General features: G+C 36.5%; 3 protein-coding genes across 3 annotated transcripts; all 3 read right to left on the reverse strand.

Moving 5' to 3' along the window:
* Window position 1: 1 nt before the first annotated feature.
* LOC139138711 (receptor-type tyrosine-protein phosphatase T-like) lies at window positions 2–1,944 on the reverse strand. Its single transcript, XM_070707217.1, has 4 exons — window positions 1,823–1,944; window positions 1,466–1,620; window positions 747–882; window positions 2–131 (listed from the first exon to the last, which is right to left on the reverse strand). Exons 1-4 carry the CDS (start codon window positions 1,919–1,921, stop codon window positions 54–56), a joined length of 468 nt encoding a protein of 155 aa, XP_070563318.1. The 5' UTR covers window positions 1,922–1,944; the 3' UTR covers window positions 2–53.
* A 345-nt stretch (window positions 1,945–2,289) lies between these two features.
* On the reverse strand, window positions 2,290–9,878 carry LOC139139545 (receptor-type tyrosine-protein phosphatase epsilon-like). The gene is made up of 12 exons (XM_070708458.1): window positions 9,635–9,878; window positions 8,733–9,036; window positions 6,696–6,934; window positions 5,578–5,650; window positions 5,124–5,238; window positions 4,761–4,813; window positions 4,108–4,405; window positions 3,801–3,888; window positions 3,362–3,438; window positions 3,061–3,097; window positions 2,758–2,855; window positions 2,290–2,322 (listed from the first exon to the last, which is right to left on the reverse strand). Exons 7-12 carry the CDS (start codon window positions 4,153–4,155, stop codon window positions 2,290–2,292), a joined length of 381 nt encoding a protein of 126 aa, XP_070564559.1. The 5' UTR covers window positions 4,156–4,405; window positions 4,761–4,813; window positions 5,124–5,238; window positions 5,578–5,650; window positions 6,696–6,934; window positions 8,733–9,036; window positions 9,635–9,878.
* A 301-nt stretch (window positions 9,879–10,179) lies between these two features.
* Window positions 10,180–22,157, reverse strand: LOC139139547 (uncharacterized). The gene is made up of 6 exons (XM_070708459.1): window positions 22,078–22,157; window positions 21,470–21,601; window positions 12,641–12,915; window positions 11,859–12,167; window positions 10,564–10,634; window positions 10,180–10,284 (listed from the first exon to the last, which is right to left on the reverse strand). Exons 3-6 carry the CDS (start codon window positions 12,843–12,845, stop codon window positions 10,180–10,182), a joined length of 690 nt encoding a protein of 229 aa, XP_070564560.1. The 5' UTR covers window positions 12,846–12,915; window positions 21,470–21,601; window positions 22,078–22,157.
* Between the last annotated feature and the right edge of the window lie 5,527 nt (window positions 22,158–27,684).

A 27,684-nucleotide genomic window follows, 5' to 3' on the forward strand; every position in this document is an offset into this window, starting at 1 on the left:
GATGCCAGATTTTCCGCTTCCGTCGTCTGCTTTGAGTTTCTGAAGTCTTATCCTCAATCGGCTGCCGATATTTGTGTATCTCCGCACACGGTAGCCTCCAAGATAGCCGTGTAGATGAACTCGTATTGTTCCTGTCAAATAAATATCGAAAACCGTTTTAACTGTGTCTCAGACATGTGACAAATCAGAATTCATTTTGGCAAAAGTCCTATGGGAATGTGACTGTGAAGAATAACATCAAACTTTCAATAGGTGTGGATAATAAAATTACGTTAACTTTGACTTTTGACACGATATCAAAAATTGTATTTGAATAAAATTTGCATCCATAAACTTTCATGTGTCGCACGAGTGAGGGAGAACTAAATTACCATAAAGAGGCACAACCAATTTGATCGCAATTTATCTCTGTTTTGCAGCAGTACTACTTCCCATTACAGCAAAGATCGGCAATCTGTCAAAATCGGCTGACATTCAAGGATCCAATTTGTGAGTAATGGTCATAGTTGGAAGGCAATTATCAATATAAACATTAGCCAAGTATTAAATTTTAAATCAAATTTTAATTAGTTTGTTTGACCTCCATGGGGAAAAGTTTAGTGAGCTCAATCAAAATTGTGAGGATTATCAATGCCTGATAGTGTAGGCTGAATGACGAATTGACAGATTCAGCTTACTTGAGCATAGTATACGCACTTAGGTGCGATTTCTGATAACGCTATTGGAAAGCAAAGAACTAAACTCACCGGAACTTGAACGAAGTGCATCCTGTCGTGCCTTGCTCTTCTCACAAAATTGAATATATCAACCTGTTCCTCCGCTTCAGCCATCTCCAGCATTGAATCAATCGTTATAAAAGTCCCAGTGCGTCCAACTCCAGCACTATTATACGGACCAAGCAAACTTGGTTAGATCAAAATACTTTTATCCCTTTCACGCGCAGTAAATTCTGATGAATGGATCATCATAATAAAGCTGTTTACTTTCTATTTTCGACAGAAACGTGTACAGTCTCAGTGAACAACAATTAAAATTGGTATGAAAGTGTGAAGTTGTAACATATTCTCGATGTTGGTGCAAGGTGCTAATATACTTACTACATATCAGTTAACAACCTTCGGTCATGACGAGACGATTATGAACAAACTGCTCATCAAGGCATGTGTTTTGGGGATTTATAAGACATGAAAAAGTTTCTTGGCTTCTCATGGCTTACTGATCACATAAAACCCCTCTTCGAGTTAGTTTGAGTCTGATGTCCTGTATAACATTCTTGATAGTTGCATTGGATATTAGGAAATGGCGCAGGCCTTCTTGCCATAGCTTTTTTTGAATCAGCGCGATATAAACATTACGCTGTTCTCGAACAACATAAAAGTAATATCCGTTGTAAAGGTCAGAGCACACACACACACATTCTGTGTGTGCACACGTTATAATATCAGAGTTGAACCGTCCCACTGACCTACAATGCACGATGATAGGGCCGGCATTCGGTAGAGTGTAATATTTGAATCGTTGCAGGAATGCTAACACACTAGATGGATACTGAGGCACTCCCATGTCTGGCCAAACTGTAAAATGGAAATGTTTGACTTCTCGTGCCCTGGCGTCGCCTTTCTAATTTGACAAGGAAGTAAAATACATGGGTTAAATCAGGCAGCACTTTACAGGCAGGTTTTTGGTCGATGATTGTTCGGTTTTCTGCTTATTTTAAGACTCCACAATGTTTGGTGGGAAAGCGAATCAAAATGACATAGCATGTCAGTTGCTTCTCTCGATGCAAAACCTTCCAGAGTAAAGAACAAAAGATATTTGTTACCTTCTTGACAAAGAAGGTCCTGATGACTGAGTCAGCGAAGAGTTCTTCATTCACATTTTTCACACAGATTTTGCCATAATAGATTTCCCCCTCGCCCATATCTGGCCAATACTTAGCACACTTTTCCTAATAATACAATAAAAAGCGTTAAATTTCATTATTTATTTTTACATGTAGTGTGCTCATAAGTGCCCTGACTGTACTGTTACACTATGTAGAAATGCCCAGCACTCGGTTTGTCAAGACGATTTTAAAGTTACGTATGTTGTTACACAGACAGCAACAGCCTACTCTCTATGGTTTTGATCAGTTCTTATGTTGACATGTCTGTGCTGCCCAGAAATCATCATCAGTTCACCTAAAATAATTAGAATTCGGTGTTGCTATATGCTTGATAGAGAACCTGATACGGTAAAATGAGCGATAAATGGGACACAAATGCTTTGTCAATAATTCTTGTTACCGGGCTACGAATGGAAGGATGGTGAACCTAACACGACCTGTTCAAACAAAGTACGGAACTCTTTGGTGTGAACGGAACAGAAACTAGCACGATACAGATAACATAAATGGTTACTAATATGTTTATTTTAGGGCGCCGAGCAACGATTTAGGTGTTTCTGTGATATAAAAGTGTATTTCAAGAACCAATTCTTGACCCAATTAATCCTAATCGTACCTGTATGGTGTACGCCTCGCCTTGCGTGCAGATTCGCGTATTTACACGAGTAATAACGTGTATTATAGGCTACGATATCGGTTACTGATTTTTTGTGTGAAGTTCTCTTTATTATTCTGTGTGCAAACCACTCTTTCGTGATCAAGTTTCAGGGTGCCGAAAGTTGCAACCGAAATGCGCAAAATGACAGAACAACATTAAAAGACAGCAATTTTTGCTCATTTCTTCGGTAAATACAAAAGTGAACTTCCCTTACCTTGTTGTTTTCTTTCAAGTTCGTCGCCATCAGTATGGAAGTAGACCGTTCTTGCCAAATCATTCTCCAGAGGTCATTTACCGTTGTAGTTTTTGGACCTTAGTTATGGAGCAATTTAAAATGTGCATAGTCAATTCATTTGTTTATATCATCCCTGGAGCCCACGTGATGGAAAACGAAATCCCTGGAGCTCATTTGATGGAAAAGGATATCTCGTTCTATCAACTATAACAACATTCGAAGACTAAAGTGACGGCATAGATTCTCCATAGATTTACGTCACAGATTTTATAGTGTACTTACCTTGAGTTGCAATATATGCCTTTTTCTTCGTATAACCCTGTACGAAACAAAATACGAAAATTATTGATAATATGTTGACAACAGTTGAAAGCTAGTAGAGCTGTGTTTATGGAATTTTCAACTTTATTCAATCAAAATCTACCTGAATATGCAAGACTTTTGTGAACGCTTTGTATATGTATCGCACATAACATTTTACGGTTATCAAGTCATCAAACCTCTCAAGAACAAATCAAGCTGAACATATGCGTTATCACGCCATGATTTTTAATGAAATGAATAACAAGTGAATAAAACCTACATTGATGTAAGATGCGTTGATGTAGTCTGAATTGGGATCGTCATCTAACGGCTGCAAAACCACTCGAGAATGATTGTCTGCAACAAGGAATGAAAGTCGTTAGGTTAACTGATCATTGAATTCAGGTTTCAGTGATCAACAATAAACAGTACACGAGAGCGATAAAATGTCACTGTAAGTAAACAGAGTTTTCAAGGCAAAATGCTAATGGGTTGAACGCATTCTCCTGTTCTTCAATCACTGTATTTTGTCATACAAATGTATTCAAGACTTTCAAGAAATGGAACATTTCAACTGCATGCTTCATTTTTTAAGTTAGTGTACTTCTCGATGTTAGTACTGATCTACAAAATGCCTTGCTATACTCAAAAATTGGAAATTTTCTAGAAATACATATTATTGATTAAATTACGAACATCGAGAAACGTGAAAAGCTTACATGCAACGATATTTTTGAATCTATTCTTTTGCCTATTGATATCTGTCAGAGAGACTTCACCAGATCCGACTTGCTCTCCTGGTAAAAGCTGTAATGATAAACAGTGTAAAATCGTCAATAAAAGAAAATTGAAATTATGTCGTATTGGATCTTGAAAAAAACAATAAAAAATGAATGCAACTATTGTAACAGATAATTTAATAAGGAAAACTTAAGTCATTTAATCAATTCTCTCTAGACTAGCGAGTACAAAGAGAAAATAATGATTTCAACATTTTCCTCTTTATCCTAATTCATTCTCTATCACCTTGTATTCTGCCTTCAATCCGTTTCCTCCACCTGTCGATTTCTTCATTCTTATATAATCAGCCAAATCCTCCACTCTGATTGGCTTAAACTTATCATTCTTTTCAGTTTTATATTCTGTTTTTTCTTATCATCAGTTTTCGGTATCGGCTTAGGTGCGAGCACTGGAATCGCTTTGGTAGTGCTTTCGTCGCTTGCTACTGGCTTCGCTGCTTGGTTGGGTCGTGCATGTGGATTCAGCATTTCTTCGTTGGCATACAGATAATCGTTGGTTGATTGGACCTCTGTATTTGTAAGATCTGTCAATATGTGAAACTCAAAGTTAACCAAACAAAAATGTCATATAATTTGACCTCTGTCCGTCAAGTCTATTGTCCTTGATAACATATGGCACGCAATCGGCACAGTGATCTGGCCATAAAGAAGATCAAGAAAATTGCAGTTTTTTTAAGCCGTTAAACTTTTTGGATTTCATGTAGCGAAGCATACACGAAACTTTATTAACGATGACTTATGTCGATTTCAATACCATTGCAAGCTTTTTATACTTATACAAATATCGTAAACCATTCGTTTATCCATACATATAAAATCACAAGGTATGTACAATTACATGGTCAAATTAATAGTTATATCCTTAATAGGCAAGCTTACCTGATAAGTCCTCGTTACTTTTCGAAAACATGTCTTTCCACGATTTTCCAGTGCTAAAAAATCATAAAAATAATAATAATGAAATAAAATAAAACAAGCAAAAAACAAATAATAATAAAGATTAATAAATAAATAAATGAATAAATAAATAAATAAATAAATAAAGAAATAAAAAACAAATAAATTGATAAATTATTGTAAGCGTTATAATGTCAAATTCGTCTGATGCGATGGCGACTTCGATAAACATATGGACGTTGCAGATGATATTTATTTTTTGTAAATAGGAAGACGAATATATGGTTTTGTGAAACTCGAACGCGAAAACAGACAGACAACTATATGATCAATTCTGCGTCTTACCGTTTTGTGTATAGGTAACCGAGAAGGAACAAGATTACGAGTATGACAACAAGCGTCAAAATAATTGAAGTGAATACAATTGCGCCAGCAGAAGATCCCGACATTGGAGAAGACACTGCAAGTAAATAACATGCTCAGCTGTGACTACATACATGCAAAAAAATACCACTTGTCGTACTCACTTTGTTTGATAATTTGTTTGTACTTGATAGTAATCAATGAATGTTCATTTTATCCTAGGTAGCCAGATATCTGGTGTACTGTTTCTTGTTTGAACCTTAGGCACTCTGACGAAAAGCTCCGGGTTTCTCAGCGGTATACATTCTGCTTCGCATTGCTGCTCTATGTAGATCAAAGCAATGTGTATGTGTTTCTACTGTACTGCCTCTAAACTGACATCATGCAATTCTCAGTCTGCGTTAACAGACATTTATAAACCAGTAACTCTGCTTACCCTCAACGCCTAGTGTACCTGCCTCAGCTGTGTCACTCCATGCACTGAAACAACAACCGTTTTCTGCTGAAACCTGGTGAAAAAATAATGGAAGTTGAACAGAAGTTCTCACCTACCTTTATAAATTCGACAAAGCGTGAACATTAGCAATAAGTAGGTAAATACCTCTAAATGCTGTAATGTACCTGCAACCTGATATAAAATGACTCTGCCTTGGGTATTAATAATCTACTACATAATTCTGCTCTTTTCAAACGGTGTTCGGGCTTCGGATTAGAGCAGAAGTGTCAAGAATCATCTTAATATCTGTGACTAGTTTATCTCACACTGTCACGTACACATTATCAGTTAATATTAGATGAATCGACGAGTCTAATTTTCCACAACCAAGCTGTACGACAAAAATCTTAGTTTCTATAAACGTTCAAGACAGCATGTCCCTATTGCTTGATAACAATGTGGAAACCATAACCGAAACAAGTGACATTAGTGACAATAACAACTGCGTGGTGACTTTCATGGACTTACAATGAAAAATTGTCTAGCTATTTGGTATTCAATAAAGTACGGACATCTTTGGTATTTACAGCTTGAAATTATGAGTTCATAACAGTATGAAAAACTTAATGTAATCTTGATCGAGTCTTTAAAATTCAAAATTAAAGACAATAGAAACAGGTCTGAGTGACTATGTGACAAATATAATTAGAGGTTGATTTTATATTCAAACCCTTTGCCCCAACATTTACTGCTTAAATTTCAAAATCGTTTGAAGAACGCTTATTGATATTGTCGATTTGAAAACACAATGATCTTGCGTCGTTCTTTGAGAGGTAAGATGTTTCATTCAAAATCGAAAAATCTGACCACCAAAAAGGTAAGTTTTGTCAATATGTTTTGTCAGATGAAGAACTCGTCTAGTGGCTTGTGCAGTTTTATGTCGCTCTTGGTACCCAAGCCTTGTTTATACCTGACTGCGATTGTGATTATTGCATATATGATCACAATCACCATTATGACTGCAACCACCGCAACCATTACCATCACCACCACCACCACCATCAAGCCACCGCGGCACCATCACCGTCATGATAACCATCACCAAGTGCGTCACTTACTTGTACACTATAGTTAGTTTCTGGTTGTAACTCGCCAATCGAACAGCTAAAATCTTCTGTGTAATCTATGCAATCTTGTGGTGCCACGATAGCGTCAGTAATGTTCCCATATGTAGACTGCCAATAAAGAATCTTATACGAAATCACAGTACCATTTGGGCACATTGGAGCACTCCAGGTTACATTTATTTCGGTGTCTGAAATACCGTTGGCCAAAACGTCTCTTGGTTCAGTGGGAACTGTAACAGGCAGATAAAAGGAATTTATTGTTAGTGTTCACAAAATTGAATCATGTTGACTATATGTCATGTACCTACATGGTTGGCAACTGTTATAAAAACGAAATCTTAACATTTTACTATCACTTTGAGGCAGTGTAATCTGAGGGAGTATAAAATAGCTGGATACCCTATAGACACTTTCAGATTTTTATTTTTTCTCAGTTATAGAAGTCCAAAACCGCAATGAAGTATATATTTTCAAAAAGCCCTGATATTGGGAAATCCAACCGTGCGCAGTACATAGTCAAGGTATGTAGCTACCTTAAATTACCATTGGTGAAATTTTATTTGAAATATTTTATGTTAAGCATATTGATTCAGCTATTCATTCTGTGACATGATCTATGTAGTTTAAATTACATATCATAATGTATAGGCGCGTACCATTGTAGACATGAACAATGAGCATTCATTGGTCAACGGTCAACAATAAATATTAACCCAAGGAATTATTATGGCCGGGATGGATAGACAAATCCAAGAAGGGGTGTGAATTTGGAAAACTGAAACGGGGAGTCATGCTTTTTTCAAACAGCACAGAGGCATGTCAATTGCTTTTCAAAAAAGAATATTTTATTCTGACAAAAAACAGTTTCAGGGTGCAAAAACATCATGTCAGAAAAGAAGGTGGTTGTCCGTGTGTTTTCATTCTCATAAGTCAGTACTGTGTGGTCGGATTATAAGTATATGTGTTTTCTATATTATTCACTTTTTGTCTTGGCAAGTCTATATAGGCTTGTCTTGCGGCAGCTTTTACCAGCAGAGAGGCAATGGGAGGTTCTTGGCATGCTACGGTTGAAGTTGGGTGTACGCTATGAGACAATTTGTATATACTTCACACATGGGCCATATATCAACACACAAAATCTGCATACGGTACTTGATTCAACTAGCGTTATTTTTACTTTATTGTGGATCTGTACGGAAGTAAGATCTATCTACGATAATACATTTATTACACAATAAAAAAAAATTTTATTAAAAAAAATATGAGAAGTGTTTACTCTTACCTATGAGAGATATCATGGCTCAGCCTCTACCTTATACATTTAGGCCATATAACGGAACAAATTATACTAGACACGTAAGTTTTACTCAAAGAAATGTTCATTCGGGATGACACAATTATTGTATTATATATATGAGTTTTAATTTCAATAACCTTCAAAGACTAAATGAATGGCTAGAGAATTATCAACTAAAGTGTGTTTACTTCATAGATAAAAACCTGACCTTGCATTACAACATTGTTATGTATTACCATCGTTCCTTGTGTTTTGTGCATTAAGTACTTCTTTTCATATTTTTAAACGAAAACAGCAAACTATAGTAATTGTTGAAATGAAACGGAATGTATATAGTCTTTTGATATTTGAAGTAACAATTGAAAGGGCGCATTTGAAAAGAACACTGGCGCCATTTCAAATGGAAACAATCGAGCATCGAAGGGGGTTTTACTAGTGATGCTAAAAATTGAAACGATTAACAGTACATTTATATGTAAAATTCCGTATGAATCTAGTATTGTTCAGTTTTGTCATTCACAATTTAACACTTGCTTTAATATACATGCATCTCTTTGTGAACCTTACGACAAGCACATCTTTACTCGTTGATTTAAATATTCGACCATTTTTAACTATACACCTATAAAGTTTCTACTAAAATGAGCCATCCATGATAAAGTTTTAGATGGCATCATGTTGATGTACGTGTTTTTTTTGCGAACTCTACGAAGACATCTGGGCGCACTCACCGTTTTCATGTGTTTTTTCAATCACAGAGTCAGGAGGTCCTCCCCCACTGATTGTATAGGCAGTAACGATAGCTCTGTACTCGGTAGATGCATATAGATCTGTTACCACGTGATCACATTCGGTCGCATTGAAGTAAATGACTTCAAAGCTCTGAAGTTCTCCACATTCGTAATAAGAATCTTGATAAAAGTCAAGTCCATATCTGTCCAAAGGGCATTCATACGTTATACGGCTTTGCCCAGGAAACTTTAATCTCTGATGACGATATTGCTACTGCTAATAGCTCCTCAACCATCTGCGGGGCTGTTCACAAACACACGCGCATTATATATATATATATATATATATATATATATATATATATATATATATATATATATATATATATATATATATATATATATATATATATATATATATATTATATATATATGTGTGTATAGTTTACAACTTAAGTAACAGATATTATTACTTTGCGTTTGAAGTTTTGTTTGATTATTCATAACGCTCCGCTCTCCGCATCGAGCATATATATATATATATATATATATATATATATATATATATATATATAATATATATATATATATATATATATTATATATATATATATATATTATATATATATATATATATATATATATATATATACTGATAATCTAGGAACTTATAGATGTCACTCTACAGACGGTTTCATGCGCTAATCAATAATCAGGATGATTGCTTACTGCATGAAGTACAAGATATTTATATACTATGTACATTGAGATCTACATTAATTCATAATTCATTCGGCATATGTATGTATTTATGTATGTATGTATGTATGTGTGATGAATAAACGTTTAACAACGATTAGAATGGTAGGCGGAACGTATGTTTAGTCTAATTTAACACTTACTTGTCGACATAGTTGTATTGAAAGTAGGACTACTTAATTTTCCATGTCCGACATCATTATCCATAGATACATAAATTTCATATTCAGTGCAGGGATCTAGCCCACCAATAATTGTGCTTGTTTTGTCTGGGTCTGTTCGTTCCGTCTCATAGGCTGAAGACGTATTACTAACTCGATAATGTACTGTGTATGACGTCAGAGAGTCACATCGAAGAATCTCTGGTTCTAAGTCGGCTTCGTTTATCTGGTATTATGATTTTAACAAGTAATACGTTAGCAAAGTGGTATACTAGTCCATTTATACTCGTCACAAGGTTGAAACTATGCGGCCTACTTCGAGTATAAAGATATGTGACACATTGAATCCGGGCAAAATAACGGCAGCCGAATACTCTTCAGAAACGTTATAGTGGTTTGCTTTGAAGCATTGGCATTAGACGAACTAGACATATTGTCTAAATCGAGATGTTTCCAACCGAATGTCGAGCTAAGCGGTAACATGAGTCGATCATAAAAAATCAACTCTGCAATAATTGAAACATTGTCTAGCAGACTGTAAGACGTAGTCTGAACAACACCACATATGTCCAAGAACTGTCCAAGTCTATCACTTGCTTTCTGGTGAAGTTGTTTTGACTACGTCTGGCCTCCTGCAAGACAATGTTTCAACTTTGGCACAGTTGATTTCTCTGCGGTGACTGGAATTACTGCTTAGCTGACTATTACACCTGACAGTATTGGCAACACCTCAATTTAGAAAATATGTCCACTTCGCGTAATGCCAATGCTTCAAAGCAACCACTGTATATTTGTATGTCGTATATATTTACTACCCAAAAAATATTACTCGCTTATGTAAATTTTTAATATTACATAAATCTCACATAAATCGTACTTAAACTAAAAAAGATAACGGAGTACCTAGGTACCTTCCATGAAACTGAAATTTCTGTGTCGCTGAGAGTGTTAGCCTCTTCTATGATTGGTTGTCCCAACGGAACTGGAGTAATTATAAGAAAGAATGTTACTTTTGATATATTAAAGTGGCACTCCCACTTGGTAACATTTTTAAAGCACATTTTTTAATGCCAACGGTCGATATTTGACGTGGCGACTGCGCGCGGATAGCGAGATATCGATAAAAACATGTCTTCAAAAAAGTAAAAGTTTGAATAATCTCTTTGGCCCACTTAAATTCAGCTTCCGCCCGAACATCGAACGTTCGGCACTGGGGCCATTGTCAACTAAACTATGGAGTACGAGTCTACGCTGACGCTGCTGTACGCCACAGTACCACTCGCGTCGGTGATCGGTCATGCCCCGTGGGAGAAAGCTGAGTCTTACTGACTTGGCGAAAAAACGAAAAACAATTTTTGCTGATTCCACCAGAATTCGCATAGGTGACTAGCACAGTTACGTGCGGTTGATACATAGCGGCCGCCGCGTGGTATGCATAGACGCATACCACGCGCGCGGCGAACCACACGTACTGTGTGGCAGACGACAAAATGTAGTCATCGGAGGCGGCTAATATTTAACATGTAAAAAGTGTTGTTATGTGGTATTGGTTAAAAATATAACACAACTGTTCCAGAATAATGAAAACAACAAAAACTAAGGAATTTTAAAAAAAATTACCTGAGGTAAAGGCATAATGCTGTATATAAAGTCTTTGCAGTGGGAAGTAAATTAATTGCGTCGTTCGAACTTGTTGTAAACTCCCTAGAACATCAGGGGATTTCGGGTCAAAATCAGAAACGATCGTAAAACTTCGGGTGTGAAAAATACGCTCGGAAATGACATGTTTTTATCGATATCTCGCTATCCGCGCGCAGTCGCCACGTCAAATATCAACCGTTGGCATTAAAAAAAATGTGTTTTAAAAATGTTACCAAGTGAGAGTGCCTCTTTAATAAGTTATTCTTTTTTAATCATGTCAAAACCATTTTCAGAATACATTTTACTAATCTACAGGTACCAATTAAAGGCACAAATCACGACAGTGCCAATTTTGGACTAGATTAGTGCAGAAAAGTACACCCATGTTCTGTATGGGTTGATGTCCAAATGTGCCCGGAGAAACGGATTGAATCGGATAAAGAGTTCATTGATAGAAGTGTTACATTTATAAGTACTTCAGTCGAATTGTGGATCTCTCGACAAACAAACGGTGCAGTCCTTGATAGTAAAGTTTGTTTGGCTTAAGGCTGTTAAACGTTCTCACCATCGCAAAGTGTTTGGTCTGTGACTTCTGGACTTAGGTCACCCCCGCCGCCCGCACCTGGTCTGTATGTCTTCACAGCGAATGTGTAACTTGTGTAGGGTGTCAGCGCTGTTACAGGCAAGGACGTTTGGTCTTCTGTTGTGTCGTATGGAGTGAAGTCATTTTCGCCAGACACTTTGTACCAGACCTCATACATTTCTACTGGCTCATCTCCAACATCAACAGAACTATCCCAAGCATCCCAATGAACCGTCATTTCACTCTTAGATATATCAGTTAACCACGGGCTATTTGTCAACACAGGTTGGACTTGACATTTATGTTTGTATAGAAATTTAAAAAAGTAAGTGGAATTACAATCACTTTGGTCGTCATAATGTGATGCTGTGTCATTTATGGCTGGAACATTTACTTTGATTTCACCAATTCAAATTAAATTGAGATGACTAAAGTCAACTTTTAGCGGATGTTGACGAATTGCTTTAAACTATTTACTTCATTGACGACGTATTCGATAAATAATCCATGGTTATGTATTATCATTGTTAATCAATGTGGTATTGTACGGTTTCATCATGTACAACAACAAAACTATACAAGCACATCCTGTACAAGTCGATAGAACGTTCATTTGAAGCTAAGGAGTAAAGTAACATATTTCAAAGTGACAGAGGTTTGTTAAAAATTCATGGGTCATACTATATTGATATTCTTTGTTCAGTGACTATGTATTTATTCAGAAAAATGTGGCCAACGCCACTTTAAACAAAGAGAAAACTTACGACAGGCTTCAGCTGTTATCTTGATTTCATCATCACCAGGAGTTAGTCTACATGTCACTATTTCGTCCTTTTCAACAACTACGTCGTCAAAGGTATTTGAAAATTCGTAGTCTGGATGATTCCCGCTTGTGTCGTCACCTGATATGACCCGGATAAAGTTGTTACTGTTATTTGCATATCTGCTTCGTTGGCTGTGACAGAGCATACAAAACTAGCTGGCTGACCAGAATTTCCCTTGTTTTCCTGAGTGAATTTATCGACAGTTGGAGTTTGGACTGTAAAGAAATGTCGAACACAAACACGATTTGTGTGGAAAGAATATATAGAATCATGCCAATGCGAAACATTTTAAACCACAAACGTTCAAATTCGTAATAAGCAAGCTTGGAATATTTTTTCAATCCGATAACTACAAACTAAAGTGATCGTGTTGCACAGATGAATTAATTTTCAGCCAACGAATTTTCTGTATCGACGGAAAACGATTGTAAGGCAAATTGAAACAAGAAATCTGTGTGGTAAAGTTTAAGATGATCAATCTAGCTTGTTATGTAGGTCATTTCCCCCACACTCATCATGACCTGAGTTCAATTAGTCTAGAACATTCTCAAGGTCACTGCCCTTGATGACCTCACAACCTTGAATTCAATTAGTCATGTTTGGAATGTTCTGGAAAGTTGATTAGTTGTGTAAGGGAGATAATTTTAGAACAGTAATTAGCATGTCAATAAAAGTTCTAGATTGTTCTTATATGCCTTTATAAAAGGGACGTGCACAGCTTCCAGTCAGACTTTTGGGATCGTGTCTCTTGTGTGTTACTATAAACTCCAGCAGTAGTCATTCTCAAGACTTTTCAAGACCTTCACTGTCAACGCTGGATTTATACTGTGGACTTTGTGCAGCTGCAAGCCTGCAAGGACTGTTCATTCATTCAACTGACTGTTACAACTCTGAGACTGGAGCTTTGCCGTCCCAGCTGAGATAAGTAGTCTGTACACTTTTAAAGCTTGTACTCTATCCCTGACTTAGCAATTAGTTTTTTTTCGTAATAAATTTTGTTTAAACGTTAACTGCTGAGTTCACCCTTTTGTTCGTTTTCTCTGCACGTAACAAATTGGGGGCTCGTCCGGGAGACGAATATTTTGAGCCGTTTGAAACATTTTGACAGCCTTTTCAAAACTACTGTATACTGTGAACTCAGCGAAATTCAATCATGGCGGAATTCAAGCCAGACGAATTTATGGATGACCTTGATCAGGAACACATTTAATTCCCTCAGAAAAGACAACCTCATAGCACTGGCAAATTTCCTTAAAGTAGATGTCAAAAGATCTATGCGCAAGCGAGAAATTCAGTTCAAGATTGCAAAACATTTAGTTAATTCTGGCCATTTTGAGGAGTCTGCCTTAAAAGATTATGAGCCTGAGTCTTCCTTCGAACTCAAAAAATTAGAATTAGAAATACAGGCAGATTTGGAGCTAAGAAATTGGAATTAGAAAAGGAAAAATTGCAAATGGAAGAAAGGGAAAGGCAGGAAAAATTACAAATGAAAGACAAAGAATTACAAATGAAAGACAAAGAATTACAAATGGAAGAAAGACAGAGAGAAAAGGAGAGAGAATTGGAAGAACATCGACTACAGTTAGAAATGAGACGTTTAGAGCTTGGACAATCAGGAAAATTCTTCCCTTCAGACAAGTTTGACATCACTAAGCATTTCAGGTTAGTTCCCCCTTTCCAAGAAAAGGATGTTGATAAATATTTCCTTCATTTTGAGAAAATTGCTCAGAGTCTGAATTGGCCTAAGGAGTCCTGGTCTATGCTTTTGCAGAGTGCTTTGGTGGGTAAAGCCAGAGAAATTTACATTCAGTTGTCAGTAGAGCAGGCTTCAAATTATGATTCTGTGAAGGAATTAATTCTCAAGGGCTATGAGTTGGTGCCTGAAGCTTACCGTCAGAAATTTAGGGATTGTGAGAAGGTGAAGGATCAAACTTATGTTGAATTTGCTCGAACAAAAGAACAACTGTTTGATCGCTTGGTGTTCTTCTGAAAAGGTCAGTCAGAATTATGACAAATTACGACAGCTTGTTTTGATTGAAGAATTTAAGAGGTGCATTCGGAGTGACATCAAGACGTTTATCAATGAACAAAAGGCAGATACATTGGAGGTTGCTGCACGTTTGGCCGATGATTATTCATTGACCCACAAATCTTCATTTCTCAGCAAACCATCCCAGTCCTTTTCATACAGAAACAATGCAGGTAAATTTAACTCCTCCTTTTCATCCAAGAATTTTTCAAAGGAGAGTAGAAAATCAAATGACAACAGTTCACAGAGTTCAAGTAACACTCCCACATCATCAGATCCCAAGTCTCAATCTCCTTCTGACAAACAGTTGGTACACTTTCTTGTAATTATTGTAAGAAAGACGGCCATTTAATGTCAGAGTGTTTCAAATTGAAAGAAAAGAAAACGTGAAGGTCAAAGTGGTCAAAGTGGATCTAAGCCAACCGGCTTTATTTCTTCATCAACTCAATTAGAGTCTAATAATGTGTGCAACACATTTTCTGAGGTTAAACCCCTCTCATCCCCAATTAATGAGGTCAAGGTCAATTCTTCTCAAGATAGCATTATGGGTATTTTCGAGCCATTTATTCATAATGGTTTTATATCACTTTCTAGTGATTTCTCTTCCGCTACCCCTGTCAAAATTTTAAGAGATACCGGGGCTTCCCAGTCTCTTTTGTTGGCAGATACCCTGCCGTTTTCTGAAAAGTCATTTTCAGGTTCTAAAGTTCTTATTAAGGGGGTAGATTGTAATGACTACATTCCTGTTCCTCTCCATAATGTCTATTTGTCTTCGGACTTTGTTTCTGGACCTGTGGCTTTAGGTATTAGGCCTTTTTTGCCTTTTGAAGGGATTCACCTTCTTCTTGGAAACGACCTTGCTGGGGACAAGGTCATTACTAATCCACTTGTGACTGATAATCCTAGTTTAGATCAGGATCCAGAGCCAATTGAACAAGAGATACCCGATTTATTTCCTTCATGTGCCATTACTCGAGCCATGTCAAAGAAAACTTCCGAGAATCAAATACTCTCAAAAATAATGTCACAGATGTTGACTTAAATGACACCTTTCTCAGTCAGGTGTTTGACACGGATCATTCCGTTATCCCTCGTGGATTTGAAACTTCCAGTAAAACTTCTGCTGACCAAAGTCAGACATTTTCTAGATCAAATCTCATTGCAGAACAACACAAAGACCCAGATATTTTGTCTTTGTTTGACAGGGTAGATGATGAAGGTAAAACTTCAGATAGCTCTGTTTCCTATTATACAAAATCTGGTATTCTCATGCGTAAATGGAGACCTCCAGATGTCTTGGTTGATGACGATTGGGCTATAAAACATCAAATTGTTGTTCCAAAGCCCTATCGTGCTGAAATATTGCGCCTAGCCCATGAAACCCCCTGGGCTGGTCATTTGGGAGTAAGGAAACTTATCACAAAATTCTCAGTCACTTTTATTGGCCTAATCTCAGGCAGGATGTAGCACATTTCTGTAAAACCTGTCACACATGTCAAATGGTAGGAAAGCCAAATCAGACCATTCCAAAGGCCCCTTTACAGCCAATTCCTGCATTTCAAGAACCATTTAGTAGGATACTAATAGACTGTGTTGGGCCCCTACCAAAAACAAGATCAGGAAATGAGTACATGCTGACAATTATGTGTACATCAACTCGGTTCCCAGAAGCCATACCACTGAGAAATATAAAGACAAAGACTATAGTGAGAGCTTTAGTCAAATTTTTCACTTTATTCGGCCTCCCTAAATGTGTCCAGTCCGATCAAGGCTCCAACTTTATGTCTGGTATTTTTCAACAAGTAATGGATCAGCTAGGCATTAAACAGTATAGGTCATCCGCCTATCATCCAGAAAGTCAGGGTGCTCTTGAGCGATTTCATCAAACTTTGAAAAACATGATTAGGACCTACTGTTTTGACACAGAGAAGCAGTGGGATGAAGGAATTCATTTTTGCTCTTTGCTGTTAGAGAGTCAATTCAGGAGTCTCTTGGTTTTAGCCCATTTGAGCTTGTATTTGGACATACAGTCCGTGGCCCACTTAAGCTCGTTAAAGAGAAATTCCTATCAGACGATGATGATTGTCTGAATATTTTGCAATATGTGTCAGATTTTCGTACAAAACTCTCTAAAGCATGTGAATTAGCCAGAGAAAATCTTGAGTCATCTCAGCAGTCAATGAAAACCAAATATGATAAAAGCACCTCAAAACGGAAGTTTGAACCAGGTCAAAAAGTTCTTGTTCTACTTCCAATTCCTGGCAAACCACTCCATGCTCGTTACTTTGGGCCATACCTAATTGATAAGAAATTGAGTGATTTAAATTACATCATAATAACACCTGACAGGCGAAAACAAAAACAGCTATGTCACATAAATATGCTTAAGCCATATTTGGATAGGGATAATCCTACTATAACTCAGCCTGTCAGTACCGTCAGTTCTGGCCATTATGAAGATAGTGATACTGAAACTGACTTGAGTGAAAATACTCTAAACTCAAAGCTGGGCTCGGTCAAGCTTCAGAACTCAGAAATCCTGGAGAAGCTGGAGTCTACAAAGTTGGCACACCTCCAGCCAGAACAACAACAACAGGTGAAAGAACTGCTCCACGAATATAAACACCTGTTTCAAGATGTTCCAACGAGGACAAACGTCATCTATCACGACGTTGATGTTGGGGACAGTAAGCCTGTAAAACAACATCCATACAGACTGAATCCAACAAAAGCAAAATATCTCCAGGAAGAAGTCAAATACCTGCTGGACAATGACTTTATTGAACCCAGTAAAAGTAACTGGAGTTCGCCGTGCATACTTGTTCCCAAACCAGATCACAGTTATCGTATGTGCACGGACTTTAGGAAGGTCAACACTTTAACAAAGACAGACACTTTCCCAATCCCGAGGATTGATGACTGCATCGACCGAGTGGGAAAAGCCAAGTATGTGACGAAATTTGACCTACTGAAGGGATTTTGGCAAGTCCCTCTGACAGATCGTGCTCGTGAAATATCCGCCTTTGTTACGCCAGACGGATTGTTCCAGTACAAGGTGATGCCATTTGGAATGAAGAACTCTCCGGCAACGTTCCAACGGATGATCAACGACGTCATATCCGGGCTAGACGGGTGTGCAGCTTACGTTGACGACGTCATTCTGTATAGTGACACCTGGGAGGAACACATCAAGCTCATGCGGAAGTTCTTTGAGAGACTGAGTAAAGCAATGTTGACTGTCAACCTTGCCAAATCTGAGTTTGTATGGGCAAGGGTAACTTACCTCGGACATACTGTAGGACAGGGTGAGGTAAAACCTGTTGATGCCAAAATCAGTGCCATTTCAAGTTTTCCCATACCAAACTGCAAACGACAACTGATGCGCTTTCTCGGTATGGCTGGTTACTACAGAAAATTCTGTCCAAATTTCTCCACAATTACTGAGCCTTTGACTAACTTACTTAAAAAGAAAGTAAAGTTTGTTTGGTCAGAGCAATGCCAACAGGCATTTGATACACTTAAAGCCATACTGCAAAGTGCCCCAGTATTGTCTGCACCAGATTTCACTTTGCCATTCAAATTAGCTGTAGATGCTAGTGATACGGCTGCTGGTGCTGTTTTATTGCAAGAGGATAGTCATGGTGTAGATCATCCTGTTTGCTATTTTTCACGCAAATTTAACAAATCCCAGAGAAACTACTCTACAATTGAAAAAGAGTGTTTATCTTTGATATTAGCTTTACAGCATTTTGAAGTTTATGTTACTTCTTCAAATCAGCCAATAGTGGTTTATATTGATCACAACCCTCTTGTTTTTCTGCAGAAATTTAAAGGCAAAAATCAGAGATTGCTAAGATGGAGTTTAATGTTACAGGAGTTTAATCTTGATATTAGACATATCAAAGGCAGAGACAATTTAATTGCAGACTGTCTCTCTCGTATTTAGAACTTATTGTTGTTCACACTTTTAAGATTACATTTGTAAAAGAAAGATTTTTCATTGAAAAATTTTCTTTTTTGAAGAGGGGGTGTGTTATGTAGGTCATTTCCCCCACACTCATCATGACCTGAGTTCAATTAGTCTAGAACATTCTCAAGGTCACTGCCCTTGATGACCTCACAACCTTGAATTCAATTAGTCATGTTTGGAATGTTCTGGAAAGTTGATTAGTTGTGTAAGGGAGATAATTTTAGAACAGTAATTAGCATGTCAATAAAAGTTCTAGATTGTTCTTATATGCCTTTATAAAAGGGACGTGCACAGCTTCCAGTCAGACTTTTGGGATCGTGTCTCTTGTGTGTTACTATAAACTCCAGCAGTAGTCATTCTCAAGACTTTTCAAGACCTTCACTGTCAACGCTGGATTTATACTGTGGACTTTGTGCAGCTGCAAGCCTGCAAGGACTGTTCATTCATTCAACTGACTGTTACAACTCTGAGACTGGAGCTTTGCCGTCCCAGCTGAGATAAGTAGTCTGTACACTTTTAAAGCTTGTACTCTATCCCTGACTTAGCAATTAGTTTTTTTTTCGTAATAAATTTGTTTAAACGTTAACTGCTGAGTTCACCCTTTTGTTCGTTTTCTCTGCACGTAACAAGCTTCAAAAACATTAAACTCTTGAAGCTCGATATAATGGTCACACAAGATGTGACAGTATGTATTGTTTAAGTGTGCATTATCCAAGAAAGTACGAGTTTTTACGGGCAAAAGGCAACTGGGAGTGGGCCCCTTTTCAGTTTCGTCCTTCTTCCCCTCACATTTTGTTATATCAGTCAATTCCAGAAAAGATGGTGATCTTCAATGGTGTTTGGCTACTGGCTCTTCATGTTTCAGTCTTGGTACAGCTCATCCCAAATTGTGTTTCCGCAATGCTAGGGACTAAATTTGAGAATGATCTCGTCTTCCTCCATCGTGCATTCACTTTAGAAAACCGTGTTATTCTTTTCTAGGCCACAGGCCTTGATACAATTAACCGTCGTCAGTGCCTTACAAATTATATACTTCGTCAATTGTGAAATATAAATTACTTGTGCTATGAGATTTGAAACTTGACATGATCGATCATTGGTAAAATTTAAATTCGTATAGTATGAGCTCTTAAAACATGCGAATAATGCAAGCAATGTAATCGGTTATCGAACACTAAAATCATTATAACATCGGGTTCAGGGAAAGATGTGAACAATAGCGTTTCATATTATGAACAATCGATTTTTTGATAGCATTTAAAAACTTCGCATAAACAGCGCATTGTAGATCTTTATATCGATACCTAAATAGAACAATCTAATGCCATGTAATTGAGCGCTTACCCGTACGTTTAAAGCGATAATGAGCTTTACCTTTCTCGCGTGGTAAAAGATCATATATGTCGCATATAATTGAGGGTAATTACGTTGAGAACTCCACAAGAACTCAAAAATCGGTCGTATTCACTATCATTTTTCCTGCGGTATTTCCAACTGTCATCTCTATTCATCAGTTATTTGTATCGTCACTGATTTTGTGTCATCGCTTTTACATTTTTTCAAATTTATGCTGGTACTTTTCTCCTGTTTTCACTTGCTTTTCCAGAGTACACCATCAAATAATACTGCCTATTTCTTATTATCAGTTTGCTTTATCGTTTTTCAAGTTCAACAGTCATTCTTGTTCACCTCTTTCTTACACCTTTTATGTCTGATATCATATTTGCTTTTTGTGTTCAAAAATGAATTGATTTGACATTTGTTTTGTGTACAGGAGTTTGAATTTAGCATTAAATATTTGTTAAAAATCAAAAGGTTGTCTTTCTCCTTTATTCTTCTCTCTGATTTTTTGTCATCTCAAGCTGACAAGTATGACCCGAAAGTTTTGGATGATCTTAGATTACCTTTGGCCCACTGTCACGTATCTCGGTAATTATAAGGCCTGTAGTTTTGATTTTGGATAATGCCCCGTAAAAGAAAAACGTTGAACTTTGACCTATTTGATGTATCTCAGAAACTTCAAGGGGTAGGAGTTTCATTTCATTTGTACCTTGACCAGAATGAAAAGAAAACTTTCCAAATTATTTGATTACCTCTGATAGTTTTTGACCAACTTTCATATATCCTGGTAGCTATTAGGGCTAAAGTTTTGGCTTTTGTTTGGTGATAAACCAGTTTGAGACAAATATTATTTTCCAAAATTGGGACGACCCAAAACTACCTTGATCTGTTTTCTTGTACTGCAAGTGCTAGGACATAGGTTTATTTTGTATATTGCCCCGTTTGCGACCAACAGTTTCCTTTAAAAGCTTTGGATGACGTCATATGACCTTTGACCTACTTCCGTATATATCATCAACTGCAAGGACTAGAGATTTGGTGTTTTATGATATTGACTGATAGAAGAGCATCGGATAACCTTTGACCTATTTCCACATGTTTGTTCGATTCGGTTCTAGGCAAACATTATTGTAGAGAAATTTCGTTTTAATATACCGTCTTTTTTGTTTAAAAACCTGTGTCTACCAACTAGGGCATATACTTGCTATATCCACAAATTCAACGGGCAATTGATCGAAGGTTTCAAGACTTGCAACAGTTAATTAAATACCTTGAAAAAAATGAATTCTTATACGGATAGTTTTATGATAAGTTATGATAACACAGATAAAATGAATTTGAGAGCAGTAATAGAACAAAAATGAAATCAGCAGTGTCTGTTCTCATACGGCGAACACAGCGAAACATCCTGCATAACAAGGGGACATACCTTTTTGACAGTCTTCACTGATAAATCCGTGGTTACATCGTGTACCACAACTACCGGTATTCTTATCACAAATTGATTTGCAGTTACATGGACGACAACCACCATCACGGTAAAACGTATTATCAACGCAGCCTGTGAAAGATACCTTAGTTTTAAAGCGAAAACACCATACTGCTTCAGAATTTCTACCAAAATTTTAAAATTGAAAGTAGCATATCTTCCATTGACAAAGTAGCTCACTGTATACAATATCCTTGTCTATTTTGGTTTTATAAGAAATCACATCCTATTTTTGGCACGGTGGAACATAATTTGAATATGATCAAGAAAATATGACTTCGTCCCCGCTACACACAGTAGCTATAAAGTATAGCAAAGAGAGAAGTAAGTTCGAGCATGTACTGGAAATATACAGGAATGAGCTAACGGTTGCCCTTGCAAAACGCAAACCCCGCCGTACTGAGCAGAACAGTTTCATGTACATCCATCATGCATGTTCAACATTAGTGAAATTCATGTTTGATTTTCCAAAATTACTCCATTACAAAAAAGTACATGCGATAGCTGTTTTCAAGTAAAAAACGCAGAGTTAATTCATCAAAGCTCACCTTCTGTGCGGAAACAAGATGAATCAAAGCAACAATCAGCACTCAAACAGTCAGCAGGAGAAGTATGAGCACAATCTATGCGGTCGTCGAAGGGAACATTCGCACACTTCTCTGTGAACGACAATGATTGAATAAAGTCAATAAACTAAATATATAAAGTACTCAACAACCAAGCGAAAGTTATAAGACCAAGTTAAGGCAGTACGAAAATTTTATACAATGCATGTCAGTAATACCAGAAGACGCCGATCTTCTGTATAAGTAAACCAGATGTGAACTGAATGTGCTCACGTGTTTTACAACAGTTTCATTAATAGTAGTACGCTTAATAGAACAATAAGGTATCGGTTATATCAATATATGTAGCAGGTTTAATCAACTTTCGCACAGTGCTCTCAGAGTTAAATCACTAATTACAAAATCTAATATGCAAATAAGCTGTTTATTAACGTGACACTGCTCAATGCTTCATGGGACAATATCTAACAGATCAACACTTGCAGCACGTTTCGTTACATTTAATAATGTAATTTAAAAGTAATATCACTGACTACAAAGTTCATTGAATATGCAAATGAATCCTTAATTAACTTGATACTGCGCAAAGTTTCATAGCACAATTAGATATTTATCAGATCAATATCTGTAGCAGGTATCACCAAATTTGGTGGCAATGATTTCACAGTTATATACCTAATAACAAAGTGTATTAAATATGTAAGTGAACCCTTAATTAACTTCACACTACTAAATGCTTTACAACATAGTCAGATATCTGTTGGGTCAGTATCTGCAACAGATTTTATCACATTTTGTGTATTTATTCCAAAATTATATGACTCATTACAAAACTTCATAAAATAGTAATGAACTATTGATTAACTTGACACTGCTCAATGCTTCTTATTACAATGAAATATAACCAGGTCAAAATCTGTAGCACGTTTCATCAAATTTAATGCTATAATTTTGGAGTAATATCACTAATCACAAGGTTCAATTAATATGCAAATGAACCCTTGATTTACTTGATACTGCGCAATGTTTTATAGCACAATTAGATATTTATCAGATCAATATCTGTAGCAGGTTTCACCGAATTGGGTGCCGTAATTTTAGAGTTATATACCTAATTACAAAGTTCATTAAATATGTAAATGAACCTATAATTAACTTCACACTACTAAATGCTTTACACCACAGTTAGATATCTGTCGGATCAGTATCTGCAGCAGATTTCATCAAATTTGGTGCAGTTATTTCGGAGTTATATGACTAATTACAACACTTAATAAAATATACAAATGTACCATTTATTTGTCTGACACTGACCAATACTTCTCAGAACAATTAGATATTTATCAGATCAATATCTGTAGCAGGTTTCACTGACTTGTGTGCCGTAATTTCAGAGTTATATACCTAATTACAAAGTTCATTAAATATGCAAATGGACCCTTAATTAATTTCAAACAACTGAATGCTTTACACCACAGTTAGATATCTGTCGAATCACTATCTGCAACAGATTTCATTAAATTTGGCGCAGTTACCTCAGAGTTACGACTCATTACAAAACTTTATAAAATATGTAAATGGGCTATATTTTTACTTGACACTGCCCAATACTTCTCCAGTACAATTAGATAGATATCAGATCAATATTTGTTGCACGTATCATCAAATTTAGTGCAGGCATTTCACTTAATGCAGGCTTGTCACTTTATAAAAAAATTCATTAAATATGCAAGTGAGCAGATACTTGACATGACACTCACAGTACCATCATAATGTTCTGAGATTGCCATCTGTGAAAAGTTTAATGAATTTTTTTGCAGTATTTCTTGATATATCTCGACACTGTCATTACTGTACCCATCGGGAAACCATTACATGAGAAAAAATAATATAGCATAACTTCATTAATATGCAAGCCACACTAACCAAAATCCAGTCAGTTCTTGCAAGTAGCATATGGTACCTGTCTACCAAATCTGACTTGAATTTGTTCAGTCTTTTTTGCGTTATCATGTAGGAAACAGACAGACAGACAGACAGACAGACACACACACACGGGCAGACAGACAGACATCGCTATAACATTAGCCCACGTGTATGAAAACGTGAGCTTAAAATCCGGTATTTACGATAACAGTTAGTCAACCATCATACTCTAAGTATGATACTTCAAGTAATTTTGGGCAAAACGGTAGTTTTACAGTGAGACATACACAATCAAATTACTTATGTGTAGTACGTCATTTAGATCTTCTACGCCCTTCAATTTCTAAGAAGACTAAATATATATGTGTGAAAATATATAATTAAATGAAAAGAAGAAGAAAATACCTCTTAGGCTAATTGAAATAATGTTAGTAGCCGATTCAGGCGTTTCCCATAACTTCAAGGCATTTCGGCCAGTTAGTGATGATACGTTATATCGTGGCATAATATCTGATAATATCTGATAATATCTGGCAATCACAACTAATTGTTGAACGAATTACAAGTATTTAAGTCAGTGCATACATGGTAAAGATAAAGTATTCGCAATAATATCACTATACATTCGTAAACGAAATTTTTTAGCATTGTATGTTGAGTATTTTTATGAGTGGGCAAAATCTTACTTGATAAAAAGCACTCATTCCCTCCTTCTTCTCTGTCTTTATCGGCGAAGAAACAACATCCACGATCAAGGCAATCTGTCGATGTCCCGGAATAATCACAATTAAGTCGATCCGTTTTTTCGATTGAACATGATTCTGTAAGGAAAATAGTTCAATGTCACGGAAGTTCTTTAATACTACACGAGCTTAAATATAAATTCAATATATTATTGCAAAGTGAATCAATCTTACATCACACGTCTTTTGTAACTCAGATTACATCGTTCGCATTATATGGGATTGAAATTGTTATTGAAACTGCCACAACGAACAGGAAATGTATGTGTAGCTCTCTTAGGTAAGATGCATCACATTGATCGATGATAAAATGGCATTATTAACGGTATGTTAAACCAAAGATTGGGTTCTGTAGAAAAAGAGAACCATCATGAGGTACTGAATACTGCTGTTGTTTGCCAATAATTCTTTCAATTTAAGCGGAAAGGAAAACGAAAGCACTGAGAGACAATAGCAAACATATCCTGTAGACTATGACATGCATTCGTCCTTCCTTGTTACGTCAGTCGCTCGGTCACAGTATATAATGGAATTTTGGAACTTACATTATAAAAATTTGTACTTTCTGTACAAAGATGTTCATGACAACATCTATGAGTCTGCCTATGTCGATTGAAGTTGGCAACACCCTGTGGATAGAACGTACAATTTTATGGCCGTAAAGTCGAAGCTTACCGGGAAAACTGCAGTAGTATGGCTTTTCTTGTACGAAGCAGCACTTTAAACCTTCGCACACTGGCTGTCCTCCACCATCTTTGTTACAGTCAACGCGATCCGGTAGGTCGACCACGTCACATGTTTGCTCTATATATGTATAGGCTAAAGAGAAAAGAAATTCAAACATCTAGACAGGCTGGCTTTTCGTTCATTGCAATTGGTATTATAAATGATTTCAAATAGATATCCAAGTCGTGTATATGCTATGGCGTTGAAAGAATTGCTGATAATTAGATCACCATCAAAACAGATACACACGACACTAACGACGTGCCATCGGAAATATATAGTTATAAGTGGTGCGAGGTTATTGAAGATACCTGTGCAGTTATTATGATGAGGACGTGAGGGCGGTTAGGTATGTCTGTCGTGTAGCTATAACATACACTTCCCTGAGCTTGGAAAAACACGTGGCTATTCATCGTAATTGTGGATTTTTCTTTATGTAAAGGAAATTGGACGAATGTGAATATCAGTTATTTCGTTTCATTCATCATCCTAAAATGCTCCTGAACAGTTTCTGTTGGATACGAGATGATATCCGAAAGAATTGATTCATATTCAATCTGAGGCAGGGGGAGTAGATACTGCAATATTGTGAACTCACAGATATATTGATCACGTATCACCTAGGCTGTATAATCTTCTTCAAGAATCTAAATGTTAGGCTTACCAAACAAAGCCTGCATATGAATGAGCTGTATCGATACTGACAAACTTGAGTTTAAGTCAGGACTTACATTAAGTCAAATTATACTGAAAGACGTAGCTACAGATAATGTCAGAGATAAACCAATAATCATAAATATTGAGCTATTAAGACATCCATAACAGTGCAAGGCATCAAAAAAGTAAAAATGTCTTTGCACGTATAATTTGAAAACACTGTTGTGGATCTGATATTGATAGCAATATTACCTATTTCAAAGTATTAAATACCTCAAGTACATTTATCAATAACTTTACATGAACAGTATTAATCTAACACACGACTCTTAGAGTTCCTCTATTTTCCATGTTTAGTTTTTATTTGACATGAACCTAGCTAAACCCAGTGAAGAATATGTGTACACACACATACAAAAAGGCTTTTTACATTATGTGTACCTGCACCAGTGGTTTGTTTCTATTTTCAGCGTTTACAATCACACAGCAACAATCATTTTATGTTTTAAACATGATAATAGGCGTATTTGATTTGTCATGAATACAGAAACTGTGAAATAATCTTAATTTCGTATAAATTTATCGCAAATCTTTCAGTTAGAGGCCATTTTTCATTTAATATTAAGAAGCTCTTAAAATCGATATATATATGTATATGGTATTGAAAAAATTGAAGTGAGGCGTTCATTGACAAAAGTTCTCCATATTGTACTCGCCTATTGGCTCGTGCTAAATGTCGCAAATTGTACCAACATCTCGTCTATACCCGCCTGCGGTGGAGGTTACTGCTCAGTTGACAGGTCGATCGGCTTATAGTATCAATGTACATTGAGTGTGACAAAAAGCGTAGAATTTTACCCTTTTGATTACTTGAATATCCTCCTTAGGGTAATTTTGCATTGATACGCTTAGAACTAGATGTTGGTAAGTATTAATCATTATCGACAAAGCTATTAAAATTACACTTGGGATCCGACAATAGATAGTTGGCGAGACCATATTTTGGTAAATTGCACCACTCTAGTGATATGTATTTCAGCTGTTAAGATAATTCGCGAGATGTATATACCATGTCATGAACGCTGTGAAAAATGTGTGACCCGTTCCCGTTCCGCAAGGGATCAATTTTCATTTATGCGCTTACATGGAATTATGGAGAAGTGAACGTCTACAATTATCAAAGTAATGCTGATAGAAAGGTTGTTTCCTCATAAATACTTGATGTCATAACATCCAATTAGGGTTCATAGATATCTTGTAGTAAAAACTATATATCGTTTCCTTATCGATGGTTTAAATATAATTAGAAATTATATTGTCGCTTAAAAGAGTCAAATGGTGTAGACTATTCCATAAATATCACTTTTAGCCGCCTATACTTTGAAAGTGCACTGTGCACGTATACAATAATACAGCATATATTCTGATCCTTACTCTCCGGAAAATGTTGAATTATGTATTGCATTTGGTCGTTTTAACTAGCAAAGTATACATCCTTTCATTGCTATTTCAAATCAAAATAAGTTGATTGACTGAC

The sequence above is a fragment of the Ptychodera flava genome, chromosome 8, assembly GCF_041260155.1.
Source record: "Ptychodera flava strain L36383 chromosome 8, AS_Pfla_20210202, whole genome shotgun sequence".
Taxonomy (NCBI): domain Eukaryota; kingdom Metazoa; phylum Hemichordata; class Enteropneusta; family Ptychoderidae; genus Ptychodera; species Ptychodera flava.